The sequence below is a fragment of the Camarhynchus parvulus genome, chromosome 26 (genome assembly GCF_901933205.1).
Source record: "Camarhynchus parvulus chromosome 26, STF_HiC, whole genome shotgun sequence".
Lineage (NCBI taxonomy): Eukaryota > Metazoa > Chordata > Aves > Passeriformes > Thraupidae > Camarhynchus > Camarhynchus parvulus.
In genome coordinates, this window is record NC_044596.1 from 703,670 (window position 1) to 720,860 (window position 17,191).

The 17,191-nt window shown below is 47.3% G+C and overlaps 1 protein-coding gene across 1 annotated transcript in view; it reads left to right on the top strand.

Moving 5' to 3' along the window:
• Nucleotides 1-317: 317 nt before the first annotated feature.
• The window catches only part of PPP1R12B (protein phosphatase 1 regulatory subunit 12B), a 133,916-nt gene continuing 117,042 nt past the window's right edge, over nucleotides 318-17,191 (top strand). Inside the window, exon 1 of the mRNA XM_030965587.1 lies at nucleotides 318-681. Coding sequence (XP_030821447.1) covers nucleotides 394-681 — 288 coding nt within the window. The 5' untranslated portion in view covers nucleotides 318-393. The remainder of the gene's footprint in view (nucleotides 682-17,191) is intronic.

Here is a 17,191-nt window from a genome sequence, read left to right on the forward strand (position 1 = left end):
CCAGGTGGCGATCGGGCACAGGCTGGGCCTGATGCTCCCGCAGCTCCTCCCCACCCTCAGCGGTGCCGGCGTTCCGTGACTCCGGGGAGGGCGGGATCCGATGAAGCCACAGCAATGGCGCCCGACCGCGCCCGCGCGCGAGGGCCGCTGGGAGTTGTAGTCCCGGTCGCGCCCAGGTGCGGCGCCGCGCGGGGGCCGCCGGGAGCTGCGGCCGCCCCGGGGCAGGTGCGGCGCCGCTCCCGCCCGAACTACATGTCCCGGGGTGCCGCGGGGCGCGCGGCGGCGCGGGCGCGGCGGCGGCGGGGGCGTAGCGAAGATGGCGGCGGGGGCGCTGCGCCCCGCTCCGGGCTGAGCGCGGCGCGGCCCCGCGCGGCCCTCAGAGCGGCGGCGGCGATGTCCGAGCCGGAGCACCTGGGCGGGAAGCGGGCCGAGTCGGCGCGGCTGCGGCGGGCCGAGCAGCTGCGGCGCTGGAAGGGCTCCTTGACCGAGCAGGAGCCGGTGGCGGCGGGGGGCGGCCGTGGCCGGCACCGCGGCGCGGGGGGGTCCCGCGTCCGCTTCGAGGAGGGCGCCGTGTTCCTGGCCGCCTGCTCCAGCGGCGACACCGAGGAGGTGAAGAGGCTGCTGGGCCGCGGCGCCCGCATCAACACCACCAATGTGGACGGGCTGACAGCCCTGCACCAGGTACCGGGGCCGGGGAGGCGGCCCGGCTGTGTGTGCGTTCGGTCAGCACCGGGCCGGGGGCGCAGCGGTACCTGCAGCTCCGGCCGGGGGTGTCGGTAAACAAAGGGCTCGGTACGCCTCGGTCCGAGCGCCGTGGGCGCGTTCAGCCTGTGTCAGAGAACACACCGAGGTGCTTCCAGTCGGGCAGTGGGATGTACCAACTTTTCACAGGGTTATTAAGTAGGTTAATTAGCGAAATAAAGCGGGGGCTGGCAGGGCTGCGGGCTTGACCAGGCAGCCAATTTATTAATTTTTTGGAAACTTAGGATGTGTTTGGGGTCTCCTGAAATGCCGGGAAAATTTCCCGGGAGGAGTGCGAATTTTGCAAGATCAGGGGTGTCTGGCCAATTCCTGTGTTGTGTTTTACCAGAGTTTCTTTGAAACTCCTCAAACTGCTCCTTGGCAGGGAGCAGAGGGTGGCCGCACAGCCGATAAGCGACATAGATTCTATTAATAGTCATCCAAATGGGAAGATGATACAAAGTGCTTGCAGGAATTGGCTGCCGAGCGGTAAAGCCTTGACTGTCAAGAAACATGTGCTGTGTTCCATCCGTAGCTTTGGCTGCTCTTGTATAAATGAGCAGGAATGCAAGGGAACATGCAAAATTGGCTCCACAGAATATTGGGAAACCTGTTGCTGTCCAAGACTGATTGAGGATTTAGCAGGGTGTGTGAAATCAGTGTCCCAGATTGGTGCATGTGGTCAGCGGAATGAATCTGATTTGGATCCAGGCCAGCTTCATGAAGAAAATTTTTTTAGCTCAAGATAGTGTAGATTAAGCATGTAGTGTAGCAACAGGAGTGGGGGGAAAAAAAAGCACAGTTCAGGAATAACATCTGGAACTAACGTGTTTGTAAAGAATAATGTGTTAACAGCACAAATAGCAGGGTAGTTCTTGAGTTAATCAGGATTTCTTCTTTGCTGGGCTGATGTTACAGAAGCATTTGGGACTTGTACAGGGTGGTTCAGGAGCTTGCTGGCTCCCGGCTGTCAGGGAGCAAGGGGCAGGGAGATGTATTCAGTTTGGTTTAGGCTTCCAAAAATAAGTAGTGAAGTAAAGAGCGTGCAAGCTTACAGACTGTCTGGTTGAATAAGACTTCAGCTGGCAAAGCAGTGACCTTTGTAATGGATGGGCCTTTCTCTTGGTTATTTGTGGAGTTTGGTGTAGCAATAGCAAATAAATTGCCCTGCATTGGTAGCCTCCAGTACAGCACGTGTACATTTATTATCAGGTAAATAAGTAGTCCTGTGGACACTGGTAAGAACCAGCCACTGAAAAGCAGGTTATTCACAGCATTTTGACAGCCAAGAAGGCTGAATTTAAGGTGGATGCATGGTAGAGTTGGGATGACTTCATGAGGGGTTTCCAGCCAGGATGGATTGTGATCCCCTCCGAAGGGCCTGGCTCTCCTGCTGCTCTGGGTACTGTGAGGTGTCTGGTGAAGTGCTGGGCTCTGATGGCAGGCAGTGAGCTCAGCAAGGTCACACTCCTGGAGACTGTGGCAGGCCATGTATTGACAGGCAGGCTGCAGATTGAATTCTGGATACGTAAAGGATACAGAATTGTATCATATGTGCCTTAGGAGCACAGTATCAGGTGACACTGACCAGTAACACCTAGGGCTTGATACTTGGAAGAGCTTGGATGAGTGAGTGGTGGAGCAGATGCTGGCAGTACCAGCCAGCTGCTTACGTGAAGTGTTTCTTCACAAACTTGGCAGAAAGGGAGAGTGACCTTAGTGATTGGAATAAAAACTTCGTTCCAACGTCCCATGGATGTAATAACAGTTTTGCTGAGGAGAGACAAGATGTTCTTGCACACTCAATGGAACAAACACTGTTTTGTTAAAGGTTTTGCTGTGCATGTGTATCCTCAGTCTGTAAATCTCTATCAGATGAAAACATTTATTAGCATGGTTGGGGAGGTTGTTGTGAGTTCCTTTCTCTGAACCTCTCCAAAATAGATTTGTTTTCATGTTGCTTGGAGAATGATGCTGGCTATGGTAAAGCATCAGCCAAGGCCAGTTAGGTTGGGTATCCTCGGAGCACTGGTTGACAGCTGAAATTATGTAGTACATGTGAGGGTATTTAAATAACTTCTCTTAGTATTAGAAACACAATGTTACATTTCAGGGCAGATGGTAGTGACAGTCTGCCCTTGTTTAATACCTGTGCAACCAAATGGCCACTCAATGCAGAAGGAAATCCTACACATTGAAAGGAGCTGTCTTTGTTGACAGAAAGATCAGGTAAAATATTTTTCTTTGGTTAAAGAATTTAATACATGAGACTTGCTCTGGATGAGCATCAGGTCTTTTTAGGTAATGGAAGGGTTAACCAAGTCAATTGACTTAATTTGTCAGACTCGGCAGCTGCTCCCACAAAACCTAAGACCAATCTTACAAATCAGGTTAGTTTGTTTGAAGTGCAGGGTGGCCCCAAATATTGTGTGTGTTCACAAAGGTAAAATTATACTTGCTCTGGTATCTGGGCCACTGTGGCTAAGACCCATTGTGTACTTGCTGTGTGAGAAGCTGGCTTGGCTATTTATAGCCACAAAGCTGTATTTTCAAAATAACCTTTTAAATTACAAGTGATGTTTCTGAGCCTGCAGCCTGTGTCACTGCCCTCTTTGGAAGCAGCAGGTGCCACACAGACCTGCACCACAGACCGTGTCTGGAACCTGCAGGGTGGCTTCAGCTGTACTTTGTCTACCTCAGTGCCTGCAGAATGTTGCTGGAGGAACGTCAGTCCTGTATTTTCAATAATTAACCTAATTATATTCACTGAATTATTTTTGACAATGGTTTTGTGTCTAATGCAGAATGGAAAGGGAGATATTAGTTAAATGTGAGTGAACATTTAGAAATCATCAAGAAAACTGCTACCAGTTGGTGAAATGAGCTATTGGTGGCAGCTGAACTTCTCCAGTGTTTGCAGGTAGTGGGAAATGGGTATGAACTGCTCCTCTGTCTCCTGGGTGACAGATAAAAGCAAAGAGTAAACTCGTATGAAAATTGAGTCTTAAGGGAAAAACATCCTGCTACTTCTAGTTGGTAAAGCATCTCCCAGTGTAATAATAGCAATGCTTGTTTGCCTTCAAGGACTGGTTCACAAAGGATGACAGCAAAGATTGTTTATCCTCTGTCTCCCCTTTGATGATTTACTCTCTGTTTCCCTTTGGCCTGTTCCAAGGAGAAGTGGGTTGCTCATGAAATAACTCCTGTGTCATTTACAGTACTCTGCAGTACCTTGGTGCTTGCTGTTGACTTTGTTTTCAGGTGCTGGCTACCTGTGGTAATTCAGGAGCTGCTTCCTGAATAGTCGGGTACTTTGTGCAGTAACTCTGGGTTAGGTGGAGGCTGTTTGTTGTTCTCAGTTTGTTATTCCTCCTTCTGAGCCAGAGCTCTAAAACTGTTGCTCCTCAGAGCTTTATAAGGTGCCATCTCTGTCAAAAGGTTTGGACAATTTTCACTTGCTGCTCAGCAAGTTTGCAATTTCCTCATACAGGTTGTGAACAAAGCAGGAAGCAGCAGAATTTTTGGACAGTCCAGAAACCAGAGTGAGATATTAGAGAGCACCCTGCCCATCACAGCAGGCTGGAGACTGTTGGAAGAGTCACTGAGGTGCTAACACTGGGACAAAATCTGGAGCCTGAGGGGAGAAGGAGGAAAGGATTCTCCCACTACCTCCGTGTTCAGCACTAATCCATGTCCCTGGGTGCCACAACTGTACACTATCTGAACACTTTCAGGGATGGTGACTCCAGCATGTTGCTGGGCAACTTTTGGCAAGGACTTTTCCATAAGATTCAACCTAAACCTCCCCTGGCATAGCTTGAGGCTGTTCTCTCTCATCCTGTCCCTGTTCCCTGGGAGAAGGACCCCTCCCCCCAGCTGCCCCCTCCTGTCAGGAGCTGTGCAGAGCCACAGGGTCCCCCCTGAGCCTCCTTCTCTCCAGGCTGAGCCCCTTTCCCAGCTCCCTCAGCCCCTCCTGGTGCTCCAGCCCCTTCCCCAGCTTCCTTCCTTTCTCTGGACACAGAATTTCTTAATCACTGAAAGGCAGTAGCCAGTCTGTGCCTTGAAAGGTGAGGAGATAACACAACTTCCAGTGGCATGATAACTCTGGAATGAATGTTCAGGTGCCCATCTTTGGGGCATCACAGCTGTGTTTTAAGGTAGTTCAGCTTTTGATCTTTAAGTTGCTGATGATAGCATCATAAATCAGGCTGCATTTTTTAAGATTGGGTGACTGCATTGCCTAAAAATACATTCATTCCTGGAATAGAAAGTTATCTAGGGAGAGTCATACCTTTCCCACTGTGCTGTGCACAGTTCCTTTCTGAAGGTGTTCTTCTGCCAGGAAAAATAAAAGTTGCAATCTTCTCGTGCTGCATGTAACACTGCTCGTCAAAGTGAAATATGGCACTGTCAAAAATAGGGTTTATCACTTGGGTGAGTGGAATGGGGTTTTTGGGTTTCAGTTATAAATGGGAATTTAGTAGCATCCCACAGGGCTCAGAATAAAGTGAGATAGCTTGGAAAATGCCTACAATACACAAGGAATTTATGAGACAAAATAGTTAAAATCTGAAGTGCTATTTTATCAACCTTGTGCTTTTATTTTCTTCCTTTTGGCTTACTCAGTCCCTGTTTTGCCTTGGTGTTTTCATCAAGGGTTCAATTGTCTTTCCCTTGCATCTCTATTTCCAAGCAATCTCCTGAGTGGGCAGAATTAACTGTAGACTACACGAGCTAACCTTGAGCTGCAGTTAGAGCCTGGGAGAGCTGCTGCTCCTGGCAGCAGGGCAGGAAACCCTTCCCCTGGTTTGGTTTGGGGCACTTTCAGCTGGTTGGTTTGGCTTCTGGAAGCTGAAGACAACCACATCATTTACTCAGTACGGGGTGCCTGGGAGGAAACTGCATTTTAGTAAGTAAGTGGGTATTTGGGAGGGGAAATGTGCATCTTCATTGCTTCCTTCCTCAGCCTTTGTTTATCCGACCCAGTGATTCCATGCGTCAGGCTCCGCTGCTCCCCATAAACACTGAGCAAGGGAGCTGGTGGGATTTGCAGCAACAACTTCCTTCATGGCAGCAGCTGGAAGTGCTGACCCTGGTCCCTTAGTGCTGCCTGTGGAAAAGTTCTCATCTCCACTAGAGCTGCTGGGCAGTCTGGAGTTCTGGCCTCACATGGAAAGCTCATTTGGAAAGCAAAGGTGTTTTAGGGAAAGCTTGTTGTGCCTAATGTGTGCTGAAAGCTTTCTGACTCGTGCAAATGAAATTCTTGAGCCTGCATCAGAGATGGAGACAAGTTTTCCATGCTGCATACTTGTCTGAATCAACATGGCTTGATAAGATTGAAAACCAGCTCAGCAGAAATGCAGGAATTAGCAGTGAATGCAGTGCCTGGACAGTCCCTGCTCCAGCAGCACAGGGTACTGCAGCTCCTGCTGCCATGGCTGGAAATGTTCAGTGTTGGTGCTCAAACATTCAGTACATTTATGTGCAGAAATCTCAGCTGTAACCTAGATGAAGCTCCCATCATCCTGGCATTATTCTTTGCAATTTATAATGTCTTTTGCTTATTTTAACAGGGAGTGTTTGGGCTGGGATCTCTTTCTATTTCAAACAGTTTTAGAGATTTAGAATTCAGACTAGGTACTGTGGGGCTTGTGAGACATCACAAGTGCTGTACTTTGTAATATACTGAGATAATAACTGACTAATATTAAAATATAGGACTTCTGAATTGGTATACTGGCTCCCAGTTGAGGATTATTGTATACCATAAGTCAAAAAGGCCTGTCAGACTGTGCATATTAGAGCAATCAGTTTTAAGAAGGCTGGGAGAGAGGAATATTATGTAAGTGGTTGTATAAATTGATATTTTATTCTTTCTAACTTTTGAATACAAATGAGGGCAGGTGGAGCATTAAGTATACTGAAACATGTTTTTTCAAAAACTGTGTTTGTGCAGAGGGCTGGGGTAAAGAATGAAAGAGAAACCCAAAGCCTTTCAGGGGAATGGCAGCCCCTGCTATGCAGTGACAGGATCCCCAGCTGAGTGAACCTTTTGACCTAGTGATGATGGTATGGCCCCAGCACGGTGAGGGTGCCCAGTATAAATCCTGGGATCTGAGTCTGCAGTTTATTTTCAGCTGTCCTTCTGAAGGGAGGTGCCACAGCTGTCCCTGCAATCTCCTTTCTTGGGCTGCAGCAAACTGATCTGCACAGGGAGGAAAGGTGCAGCTTGCCTGAGGAGCTGGGCCATGGGCCTTAGCAGGAAAACTTCACTTGCTAAAAATTTTGAGACCAGGTTGGACAGGACTTGGAGTAGCCTGGCCTAGTGGAAGGTGTTCCTGTCCATGGCAGGGTGTTCAGGGAGATGAACTTTAAGGTCCCTTCCAATCCACACCAGTTTGTGATTCTATGAAGGAATGATTTAGTGGGGATTTAGGTGCCTATTTTCATGAGGCTCACTTCAGCATGAATGGACTTAAGAACAAGCTCATGGTGAGTATAGTCTGTCCAGGCCTGTGCAGAGATGTTTAAAGCTGCTGTGAACTTAAAATGGAAGCAGTGGAACCCAGAGCATGGCTGTGAGATGGAGCTCCAACCTGCACAGCTTCAGGGAGACAAATTTTATTTCCTTCCTCCACTCCTGAGATGTTCCCCCTCTCACTGTAGTGAAACATGACCTTTCTTAAATACCTAAGTCTTCAAATGATTTTCAGAGGAAATTTACTTTTCTGCATTTGCAGGCTAATGAGCACAACACCACACATTGCTAACAGCCAGATCCGGGAGTCAGGCTTCTCTTTTCGCATCAAGCTGACAATCAAGGACATTGAAATTCCTGATTTAGACACCTATGTAATTTTTCATGTCAGTTTTCATTCATAATAATCATAACATGCAGTGCTTACAGGTGATCAGTATTTTAGAAAATACATCTGTGTGTTCTCTTGTTAAATATTTTCCTTGTTAAACAAATTTTGGAAAAATCAGTCTCCTTCCAGCTTTAAACTCTAAGTTTAAATATAGTCTTTGCTGCTCTGAAAACAACCAAAATAACTGAAAATTCACTCTTTGAGAGTAAATGGTATGATTTGTTTTTCTTTAATGCTGATTTGTTTGGGATTTTTGTAACTTGTTTCCTGTGGCTGGACAAAATAGAACACTCTTAACTTCTAGGAGTTTCACTGGAAATGTTTCTATAATACAATAAGCTGACCTTGCAGAGGGACACAAGCAGCTTCAGCGTTGCTTTTCCAGCATTCAGCCTTGCTCATAAATCTTTGTGAGATGTACAGAATGCAGAGTGACCACCTGCCATTAGCTTTTTATGTGTCACTGCCTTTTCAGGGTAAAACTAAACCTGGTCCCTGTCTGATCCCCTGAGCCAGAGCATTGATTTGCCACAGTGATTGCTCACCATCCATTTCTGGAATCTCTCTGAAGCCACCTCCTATTTATAATTTGTCATTCCCTGCTGTATCAGTTAATGCAATTTTGTATCAAAGACTGATGGGCTTTTACATCTGAAACATGGGATAGCAGCAAGTCCTGGTCCAGGCTTGTCTAAACACAAGTGCTGGCTTAGTGAGGGGACTCTAGCTGTGGTTTAGGGAAGTGAGGTGACTGCATGTGGCCTCTGCCCATACCTAGCTTATGTCTGTTTAGTTTGGACTGTAAATAGAGTAGCATCACCCAGGGGAATGTAAACCAGCATGAAGCTGGTAGGGCCTGCACAGGGAGCTGCCCCCAGTTCACCACATGGGCTTTGTGCTTGAATTGAAGCATCCAGAAGTGCTGCTGGTTTCATTCTGAAGTCAAAGCATGAAGCATCTTCCTCTTCCAGGATTTCAATTCATATGGATTGTCATCCTTACCCAAACCAGCTATTAATTATGAATTATCTTGAGTGACAATTATAAAAAGCAGGAACTTTATTTAAAAAGTGGCTTTTTACACAGGCAGATAGCAATAGGACAAGGGGGAACAGTTTTAAGCTAAAAAGAAAGAGGTTTAGATTGGATTTTGGGGAAAAAGTCTTCCCTGTGAAGGTGGGGAGGCCTTGGCACAGGTTGCCCAAAGAAGCTGTGGTTGTCCCACTTCTGGAAGTGTCCGTGGCCAGGCTGGACAGGGCTTGGAGCCACCTGGTCTAATGGAAAGTGTCCCTGCCCATGGCAGGGAATGGAACTGGATGAACTTTAAGTTCCCTTCAAACCCAAACCAGCCTGGATTCTGTGATCTCTGACAATTTGATACTTTATGTGAGACATGTAAGTAGGGATTTCCCCCATAGAAGATTGGTGGGACAGGGGAGCTCTCACCCAGCTGGCTGTGAGTGCTGTGGCTTGCTTTAATTGTTTTAGTAAACCCAAATATATATGTGTATATTCATATTTATATCATTGCTCTGAGTTACATCATCAGCAGAGACCTTGCCTGTGCCAACAGAAATAATCAAAATATTTACTTTAAATACTTCTGTGGTACTGGAGGATGAAATGTTCTAAATTTTTATCTAACAAGCCATTTTTCTACCCCATTTGCTCTGTGGTTTCTGTGACATGACAGATTCAGTGTAGACAGCTTTGGTGTTTTTGTGGATAGCATCTAAATCTGACCAACTGGTTGCTTTAGCAGAATAAACACATGTCCAGGAAGAGGTGCACATCCTGAGCCTGGGTAGGAGTCTCACTACACCTGTGACACACTTCACGCTTGCCAAGTGTGTGATTTAATTGTTTTTCAAGTGCTGTGAGCATGCCAGTGGTAGTGAACCCTAGGCCCTTACTTGAGCCTTTTAACGAATATCACAAGTGATGTTGGTATGACTGACATGTTGTTTTAATGCAATCATTTGTGTTACCAAAAAATATTCCACTGGCCAAGATGCTTTCAAAGCAACTTGGTGGCAGTGAAATGCTACATTCTAGCCTATTACCAGATCATCTTCCATTTTTTATGCGAGATGTGGGTTTTAAGAGTCTGCAGCAAATATTTCAAGCAGAATTATGATTTCTGGGCTGAAATAGCTCTCTAGAACAGAGGTAGAAAGAGCTGCTGACTTGCTGGGTTAAACCTTCAAAGCTGGTTCCATCACTTGATGCTGGCTTTCAGTTCTTCCCTGGCTTCATACTCCGTCCCTGTGTTCTCAGGAAGCTGACTGATCTGCTCCATGCTTCAGCCAGCTTGACTTGGTGTGGCCTGATGTTCTCATCACACCCTTTTAGGGGATTCTGTGTACCTGCAAGGCTTTGAAAGGTAGAAGCTGTGTTCAAAGGGAGTCTTTCAAAGGCTTTTGAGAGGCAGAAAGTCACTGTTGAGTTGCAGACTCTTCCAGACAGTTGTATGGATTATCTGTAGGAGCAGTTTATTGTGTCTGTCTGGCCTCTGTACCCGTGTTCTCCCTGAGAGCTCGGCAGGTTGTTTGCTGCAGAGCTGAGACAGCTGCCCCAGGGTGTGCTGGTGCAAGAGCTTATTCTGTCCTGGGGCAGGACACTGTGTGCCTCTGTTCATCAACCCTCCATCAGCCCCTTTCTCCAGTCTGTGTAGGTCCCTCTGAGAAGGATCTCCTGCCCCAGCCATGCCAGCAGTTTGATGTCATCTGCAGACTTGGTGTCTTGGTTTGGAAAGACAGGAGTATGCTAAGGAAGGCAGGAGCCTCCCCTGAAATGGAGAATGTAAACCTTCCCCACCCCTCCGAATTGCTATAATTTTAAATTAAGGGGCTCTCAGGCAAAGATGTGGGAGCAGGAAAATAACAGTTCTTTAATAGTCTGTCCCATAATTGGTGTTAATCGAGTTTGTTAATGAAGACATGGATTTGTATTGACCCCATGTCAGCCCTGAGGGATGCTGCTGGTAATCAGCTGCTGGCTGGACTTTGTACAGCTTTTGAGCCTGATATTCCCACCAGTGTCAGTCATCTGCTTCTGCAGTCCAGCTCCTGCCTGTTGAAGACACTGGCAGAGATGGTGTCAAAGGTGTACCACACTTGCTCCCCTGTCTTCCACACGGGCAGCTTGGAGGGCAATCAAGTTAGGCAAGATTTGCCACTGGTAAATCCATGCTGGCTGTTCCACCTGCTGCTGGAAGTGGCTGTCAGGAAGATTTATTACACAGCCTCTCCAGGGGCTACAGTGAGACTGAGATGTCTGATGTTCCCTGGATCCTTCTAACATGGTGGGGTGGTGTTTGCATGTCATCAGGCCTCCCTTTGTCACCATGACATTTGAAAGCTGACAGTGATTTGCAGTGACATCAACCAGCTCCCTCTTAAGCCATGTCTGCATCCTGCCTGGTCTCAAAAGTGGTCCGTGGTCATTCCTTTCCCCTCCGTCCCTGGGTCTGGGCTCTGGTGCTGCACAGTGGAGCTAACAGGACAAGTCTGTGCTTCCTGGGACCTGCACTTGTCTGTTCACTCAAGCATGTGTCCATCTTGTTGGACCAGGGCTGTCATCAGGAGCACTGCTGGAGTTGTTGGCCTGCAGGAAGCTTCAGCCATACTGGCCTCTGACTGTTTGCAGTGACTGTAAGACATTCCTAGAATCACAGAGCTAGAGAATGGTTTGGGTTGGAGCAGCCCATAAAAATTGCCTTGTTCCAGCCATGGCAGGGACATTTGCCACTAAACCAGGTTGTTCAGAGCCCTGTCCAACCTGGCCTTTGACACCTGCAGGGTTGGGATACTCCTGTGAGCACAAACTAGCCATTTGTAGGGCATTTTCCTGATTTCCTTATCTCCCTGATTTTCCCCTCCACCAGCCCTGCCCTGCCTGTCCCCACCCCCCCTCTACAAAATGTATGTTTCGTGGTGAAGTCCCTGCCAGGAGGGAAATAGGAGATGTTCTTTCCCCTTGGCTTGTCTCCTGTTCTTCAGTCCTGCAGGAACAGCCAGTGAGCAGTTGCTGTTGTGTCCTACCTGTGGTGCCTTCCCTGCTTTTTGGTGCAAACTTGCACAGCTCTTCACCATCAGTTCCAAATGGCTTGTCTGTCAGCAGCACTTCAGTTCTAAGGCACATTGTGACCTCTGTTCTTCAGGAGCAGACACGCAATCAGCAGTGCTGCTGCGTCATGTCTCAGGAGAGATGATGGCTGTAGATTTCTGCTTTCTGCTACCACTTTGGTAAATGTTTCTTCCCCATCCTGCAGCACAGACATCAGTGGCTCCTAAGGTTGGATGTATTCTCTTATAGAACTTGGCTGTCTTAATTTTATTAATGGGCTTAGCAATTCCTTCCAGTTGCTGAGGAATGCTTCTCGCTGCTACAGTGTGCTGACACTGTAGGAAATGCTATAAAGCTGAACAGACATTTTTGGTTCCTGAGCCCACTTTAGTGGAGCCCTTTCTACTTCCAGCCCAGCTACCAATTTAATCACTGCTGCACTTCAGATATTAAGTGTTGCTCAGAGCTCTCTGAATACGGGAAGGGAGTGCAGGAGGCGCCAGGTAGGGGTGGGCTCTGGGGAGGATGCACAGCCTGTGAGTGATAGCTGCTCAAGACTGAACAGCCATAAGTCAGCAGGCAAAAAGGAATGTCTTATTCCACTTACTTAACCTCAGCACTCCATGAGCTTGTGACAAGTCAGTCCCATGTGCCCAGCTGACGCATGTGCTGCCCTGGGGAGCTGGGTTTGAGTAGCTTTGAGTGCCAGAGCTTTGTGCAGGCAAAGCCTTGCTTCTGCCAGCAGGTGAGGAAACTGGGCTGGTGAGTGGGAGTCAGTGGCACCTGTGGTTTGGAGACCAGCAAGCAGGGCAGTGAGGGGAGAGCAGGGCTCGGCAGCTGCAGTCCCTCTCTTGGACTAAGTGGAATAGCCTCTGGCTAGGAGGGGAAGGAACCAGTGAGGATAACAGCCCTGTTTGACAGCTTGTGGCTCTGTGTTCCTTTGCATAGTCCTGGGTGGGACTGTTTGTTTGCTGTTCCTGGGCAGTTCCACCATGTGTTGGCAGCTCTGCATCCCCAGGTGCTACTCCAGGGCTGCCCAGATGCTTTCTGGACCAAAGTGCTGCTCTGGAGCTTCAAACTTCCCTGGAGCTGTTGAGCTTGTGCCAGGCCCTTTTTCACTTGCCTACCAACTGCCATTTGTTTCCCAGATCCTCTGGTAACCTAATCTGATTAATTCAGTGAGAAGCTGAAAGGCAGTAGAGTTCCTGCCAGGTCCTCAGGGGTCCACTTTTCATCCAGGTGCCCTGGGGGCCAAGAAGGCCAGTAGTGTCCTGGGGTGCATTGGGATGAGTGTTTCCAGCAGGTCAGGGAGGGATCCTGCCCCTCTGCCCAGCCCTGGTGAGGCACATCTGGAGTGCTGTGTCCAGGTGTGGACTCCTCAGGACAGGACCTCCCTCCTCAGGAGGGACCTGGTTTGGGGCCAGCGGAGGACACAGAGATGAGAAAGGGCCTGGAGCATCTGCCTGCCAAGGAAAGGCTGAGGGAGCTGGGGCTGTTCAGCCTCAAGAGGAAATAACTGAGATAGGATCTCATTCCTGTCTGTCAGTGTCTGCAGGAAGGGCTCAGGGCAGGGCCCAGGCTCTGCTCCCTGGGACCCAGCACTGGCACAAGAGGAACGGACAGGAGCTGATGCCCAGGAAGTTCCACCTGGACGTGAGGCAGAACTGCATCCCTGGGCAGTGATGGAGCCATGAACAGGCTGCCCAGAGAGGTGTGGAGTCCCCCTCACTGGGGATATGTCAAACCCATCTAGACAATCCTGGGCCATGTGCTCTGGGATGACTCTACCTGAGCAGGGAGGTGGGACCACATGAGCCACTGGGGTCCCTTCCATCCTGACACATCCTGTGATTCTGTGATGCCCAGTGCCATCTGAGCTGCACCCAAAATACTGCTGTAGACAGAGGTCCTCGGGTATTGTTGTGTCAGCCCTCTGTGCAAAGGCTCTGGGCATGAACTTTCCAAATTTCAGGTCAGATCACGCACACCTCTGCTGGGGTTTGCATCTTCCCTGTTCCCATACACATGATCTGTAGGGTGGGGTGTACAGGGAGAGGTGGGTGTGTGAGGATGAGCATATTTGCTGCAGACACTTGGTACTTCTGCAAACATCTACACACTGCACCTATGAAATGGGACTTCCAATGAAGAAAATAGAAAAAGTGATGATCTAGAAGAATTTAAATCCTAATCATTTCAAAATGGAAAGAATGATATATTGTTCTTTGTGACATGTCATCTTGTATATGTTGTGGCCTGTGTGCATTCTCTTCTCTATCATAAATCACTGTAATAGGTACATGCTCTATTCAGGGAGCACACAGTGTCTATTTTTGAGGGGATTTTTTTGAGTGTATTGGGAGAATCTGAGTCTTGGATACAGCTCAACAAAATAGTTTCAAATGACAAATCTGTCCCACTTTTGGCATTGTGTGCTGAATAGTTTTGTAGTATTTTCTCAGTGATACCTGGGCTGCGTGCTGTCAGTCTTTCCTGTACAAAGATCTCTTAAGATAAAAAATTAAAATTCAGCTTTCTGAGCTTTCCCAAGCTGTAGTATTGACAGAACAGGTTCCAGAACTGCTCAGACCAATGAAAAGTATCAGGTCTTCAGCATCAGTTGGAACTGGCACATGAAGTCACTGAGCTATATTATCCATTGTGTGTGATGTATCATTTAAAGCAGCTACCAGGGGATGTCAGCAGGAAGTGACAGTTTCGAAAGGGACTCCAAGAACCTGGGGAGTGATGAACCCAAAGCAGGCAACAAGCACATGGAGAGGAGACATCTGGTGGAGAGGGTATGTTTGGATTTTCAAAACACTTTTGGCAATATCCCTCTATGGAAGCTCTAAGAAACAAAACTGTTGTGAAATAAAGAGATCTTATTAATTACTGTCTGAAAGAGAGAAAAGAAAGGCTGGCAATAAAGGGTCAGTTTGCAGGAGGAAGGAGAGTTATCCTGTGCATCTCCTCTGCAGCCTGTGCTGCTCTGCACACCTTTGTATGAGACAGGAACGGGAATAGAGCAAGGTTACAGTTTGCAAAGGTTCGTGCACAGTCGAGGTAGTGAAGTGTGAGCTGGCCCTGAAGGGTGTCTGTATTGGCCAATTCACTGATAAAATGGCTGGCAAAATTTGGTCTGTAAATGGGAGTAATGATTATTGGGAAACAGTGGCTCCCAATCCAGCTGTCACAGCTGGAAAAGCTTGTATTGGGCTCATGTGTAGATTAGTATGTGCAGTTCTCTTGCTACCATCTCAAAAAAATATAGTTGAGGGAAAGAGATGGGAAATAACATCAAAGGGATCAAAGTCATGGATTGGGTTCTATACCAGGAAAGAGCAAAACTTTGTGATTCCTTCTGACTGACAGAAAGCCACAAGCACAAATAGGATAAAGGTTTCCAAAATTATATGTAAAATGGCATTAGGGATGTTCAGTTTTTCCTACAAGGAAGGATTTAAGGACATCAGAGTTTTAAAACAAATACTTTTTCTCATCCAGTGTAAAATTCAGCTGTGGAACTAATTGCTTTAGGACACAGCTCATGCCAAAAGCTTCAGTGTGTTCAGAATCTGCATAGTGGGTACAATTCTAACTGTGTAAGTTAAGCTCTGGATTGCCAAGCTCTAGGATGGGTGGAAGATACAAAAAGCAATTAAAAAAAAAGATTATTTATTGCAGGTGAGAGTCAAGAAGAGAAAATAAGATATGGGAAACTAGTAAGGCCAAAAACTTTCTCAAATGTTAAAGCAAAAGTTTCAAAATTAAAACCTGGTGATTTTTAGAGGGCTCATAATATTGTCCTGCAGAAATTGTGGCAATTCTGATTTGTGCTTAGTGGGCAATTTTATTGATTTTTTTTGGTCACTTGTTGCAGTGGTGTGAAGTTTATATTTCCTAATATCTTCTAAACTAGAAAGAATATGTATATGTGAGGGATATCATCTCAGTAATCCGGGAGGTTTTGAACATTTTTCTCTTCTGGCTTGTAGTAGACTGAACTGATACATCTGACTGAACACATTGTCCAGGTGTTCATGCAAGGGATGGATTTCCTCTTTCTTCATCATCTGCACTGACTTTTTTTTTCATTCTTGGGTGATTGACAAACAGAATTTGACCTTCACAGCCCTAAATGGTTTGTCTTTTAAATGAATATCACTTGAGTCATTCTGAACAAGCATTCCCTCGTGCTGAAAAAGATAAGTGGTAAATGTGTCTGTGTCTCTCGATGAGAGACTTCAGGGCTGTGCCAGCCTGTGCAGCAGCAGAGCCAGGGTTTGAACTTCAGAGCATATTGCAAGAGTTATTTTTGTTCCCTTATATTAATAGCTGCTGTAGAAGGAGCCCTGTGCTTAAGGCCAAATCCTGTCTTACACTTACTCCATGTATTGGCTTCTCTACAGTCTACAACTCTGTCCTCAAAATCCATTCTTTTCCATTTAGTTTAGGTGCTGTCAATCTGTGAGAAAATTGTTCAATGTTGCAGAAAGTGAACAAGGAATAAAACATTGATTGTAGTCCTTGGGAGGGGATCCATATGCTGACAGCACACCCAGCTTCCTGCAAATTGTGCTTGGAATTTCAGTTCAAGCCCTGGCCTAAACAAGAACTGCTGCATCTTTTAAATTACAGTGTTGTGGTGATGAAACAAACTTTCAGAGTCCTGGAGATTGGGTTATACCTGTTGTTGACAAAGCTACTCGCTTCTTTTTATAATTTATTTATTTTAAACATAGAGTCATGGAACCACTACGTTTGGAAAAGACCTCCAAGATCATCATGTCCAACCTTTGACCAACCATCTTGTCAGCCAGACCTGAGCACTGAGTGGCTTCTCCAGTTGGTCCTTAAGCACCTCCAGAGATGGGGACTCCACCACCTCCTTGGGAAGCCCCTTCCAATGCCTGACCACCTTTTCTGTGGAGAAATTCTTCCTGATGTCCAACCTGAACCTCCCCTGGCAGAGCTTGAGGCTGTTCCTCTTGTCCTGTCCCTTAGCCTGGGAGAAGAAGCCAACCCCTGTCCTGCTAATGTGTTGTGCTGGCCTGGTCTCAGTCTCTAACCATTCACCTCTTCTCCAGTTTGGTCAAACTTGTTTCCTAATGCCTTGGCTTCTTGGAGCAGTGCTTGGGTAATTCTCCTTCTGTGGTAGGATGCTGAAAGCTGCACCTCTTCTGCTGCCATGTGTTTGGCCATTTGCTGTTTGCCCACAAACCAGACTAGGCTGTCTCGTGGTGAGCTGTCACCTGTCTCTGGTGACAGACAGGTGAGGGCAGGTGGTTGCTGTTGGAGAGTTCCAGACAAGGCTGGAAGAGGTCACAGAAACCCTTCTAGTTCAGTCCTCTGTACTGAGACATGACCAGGTTTATCAGAGCTTTTTAGAAAAGACAGTTAATTATCCCCTTCCTAAACATCATTACAAAGCACTTGTCTGCACCTCTCCCAGAAGGCGAGAGCCCCAGTGGTGGCAGGCTCAGCTGGAACATGGGTGATGTGCTTCAGCA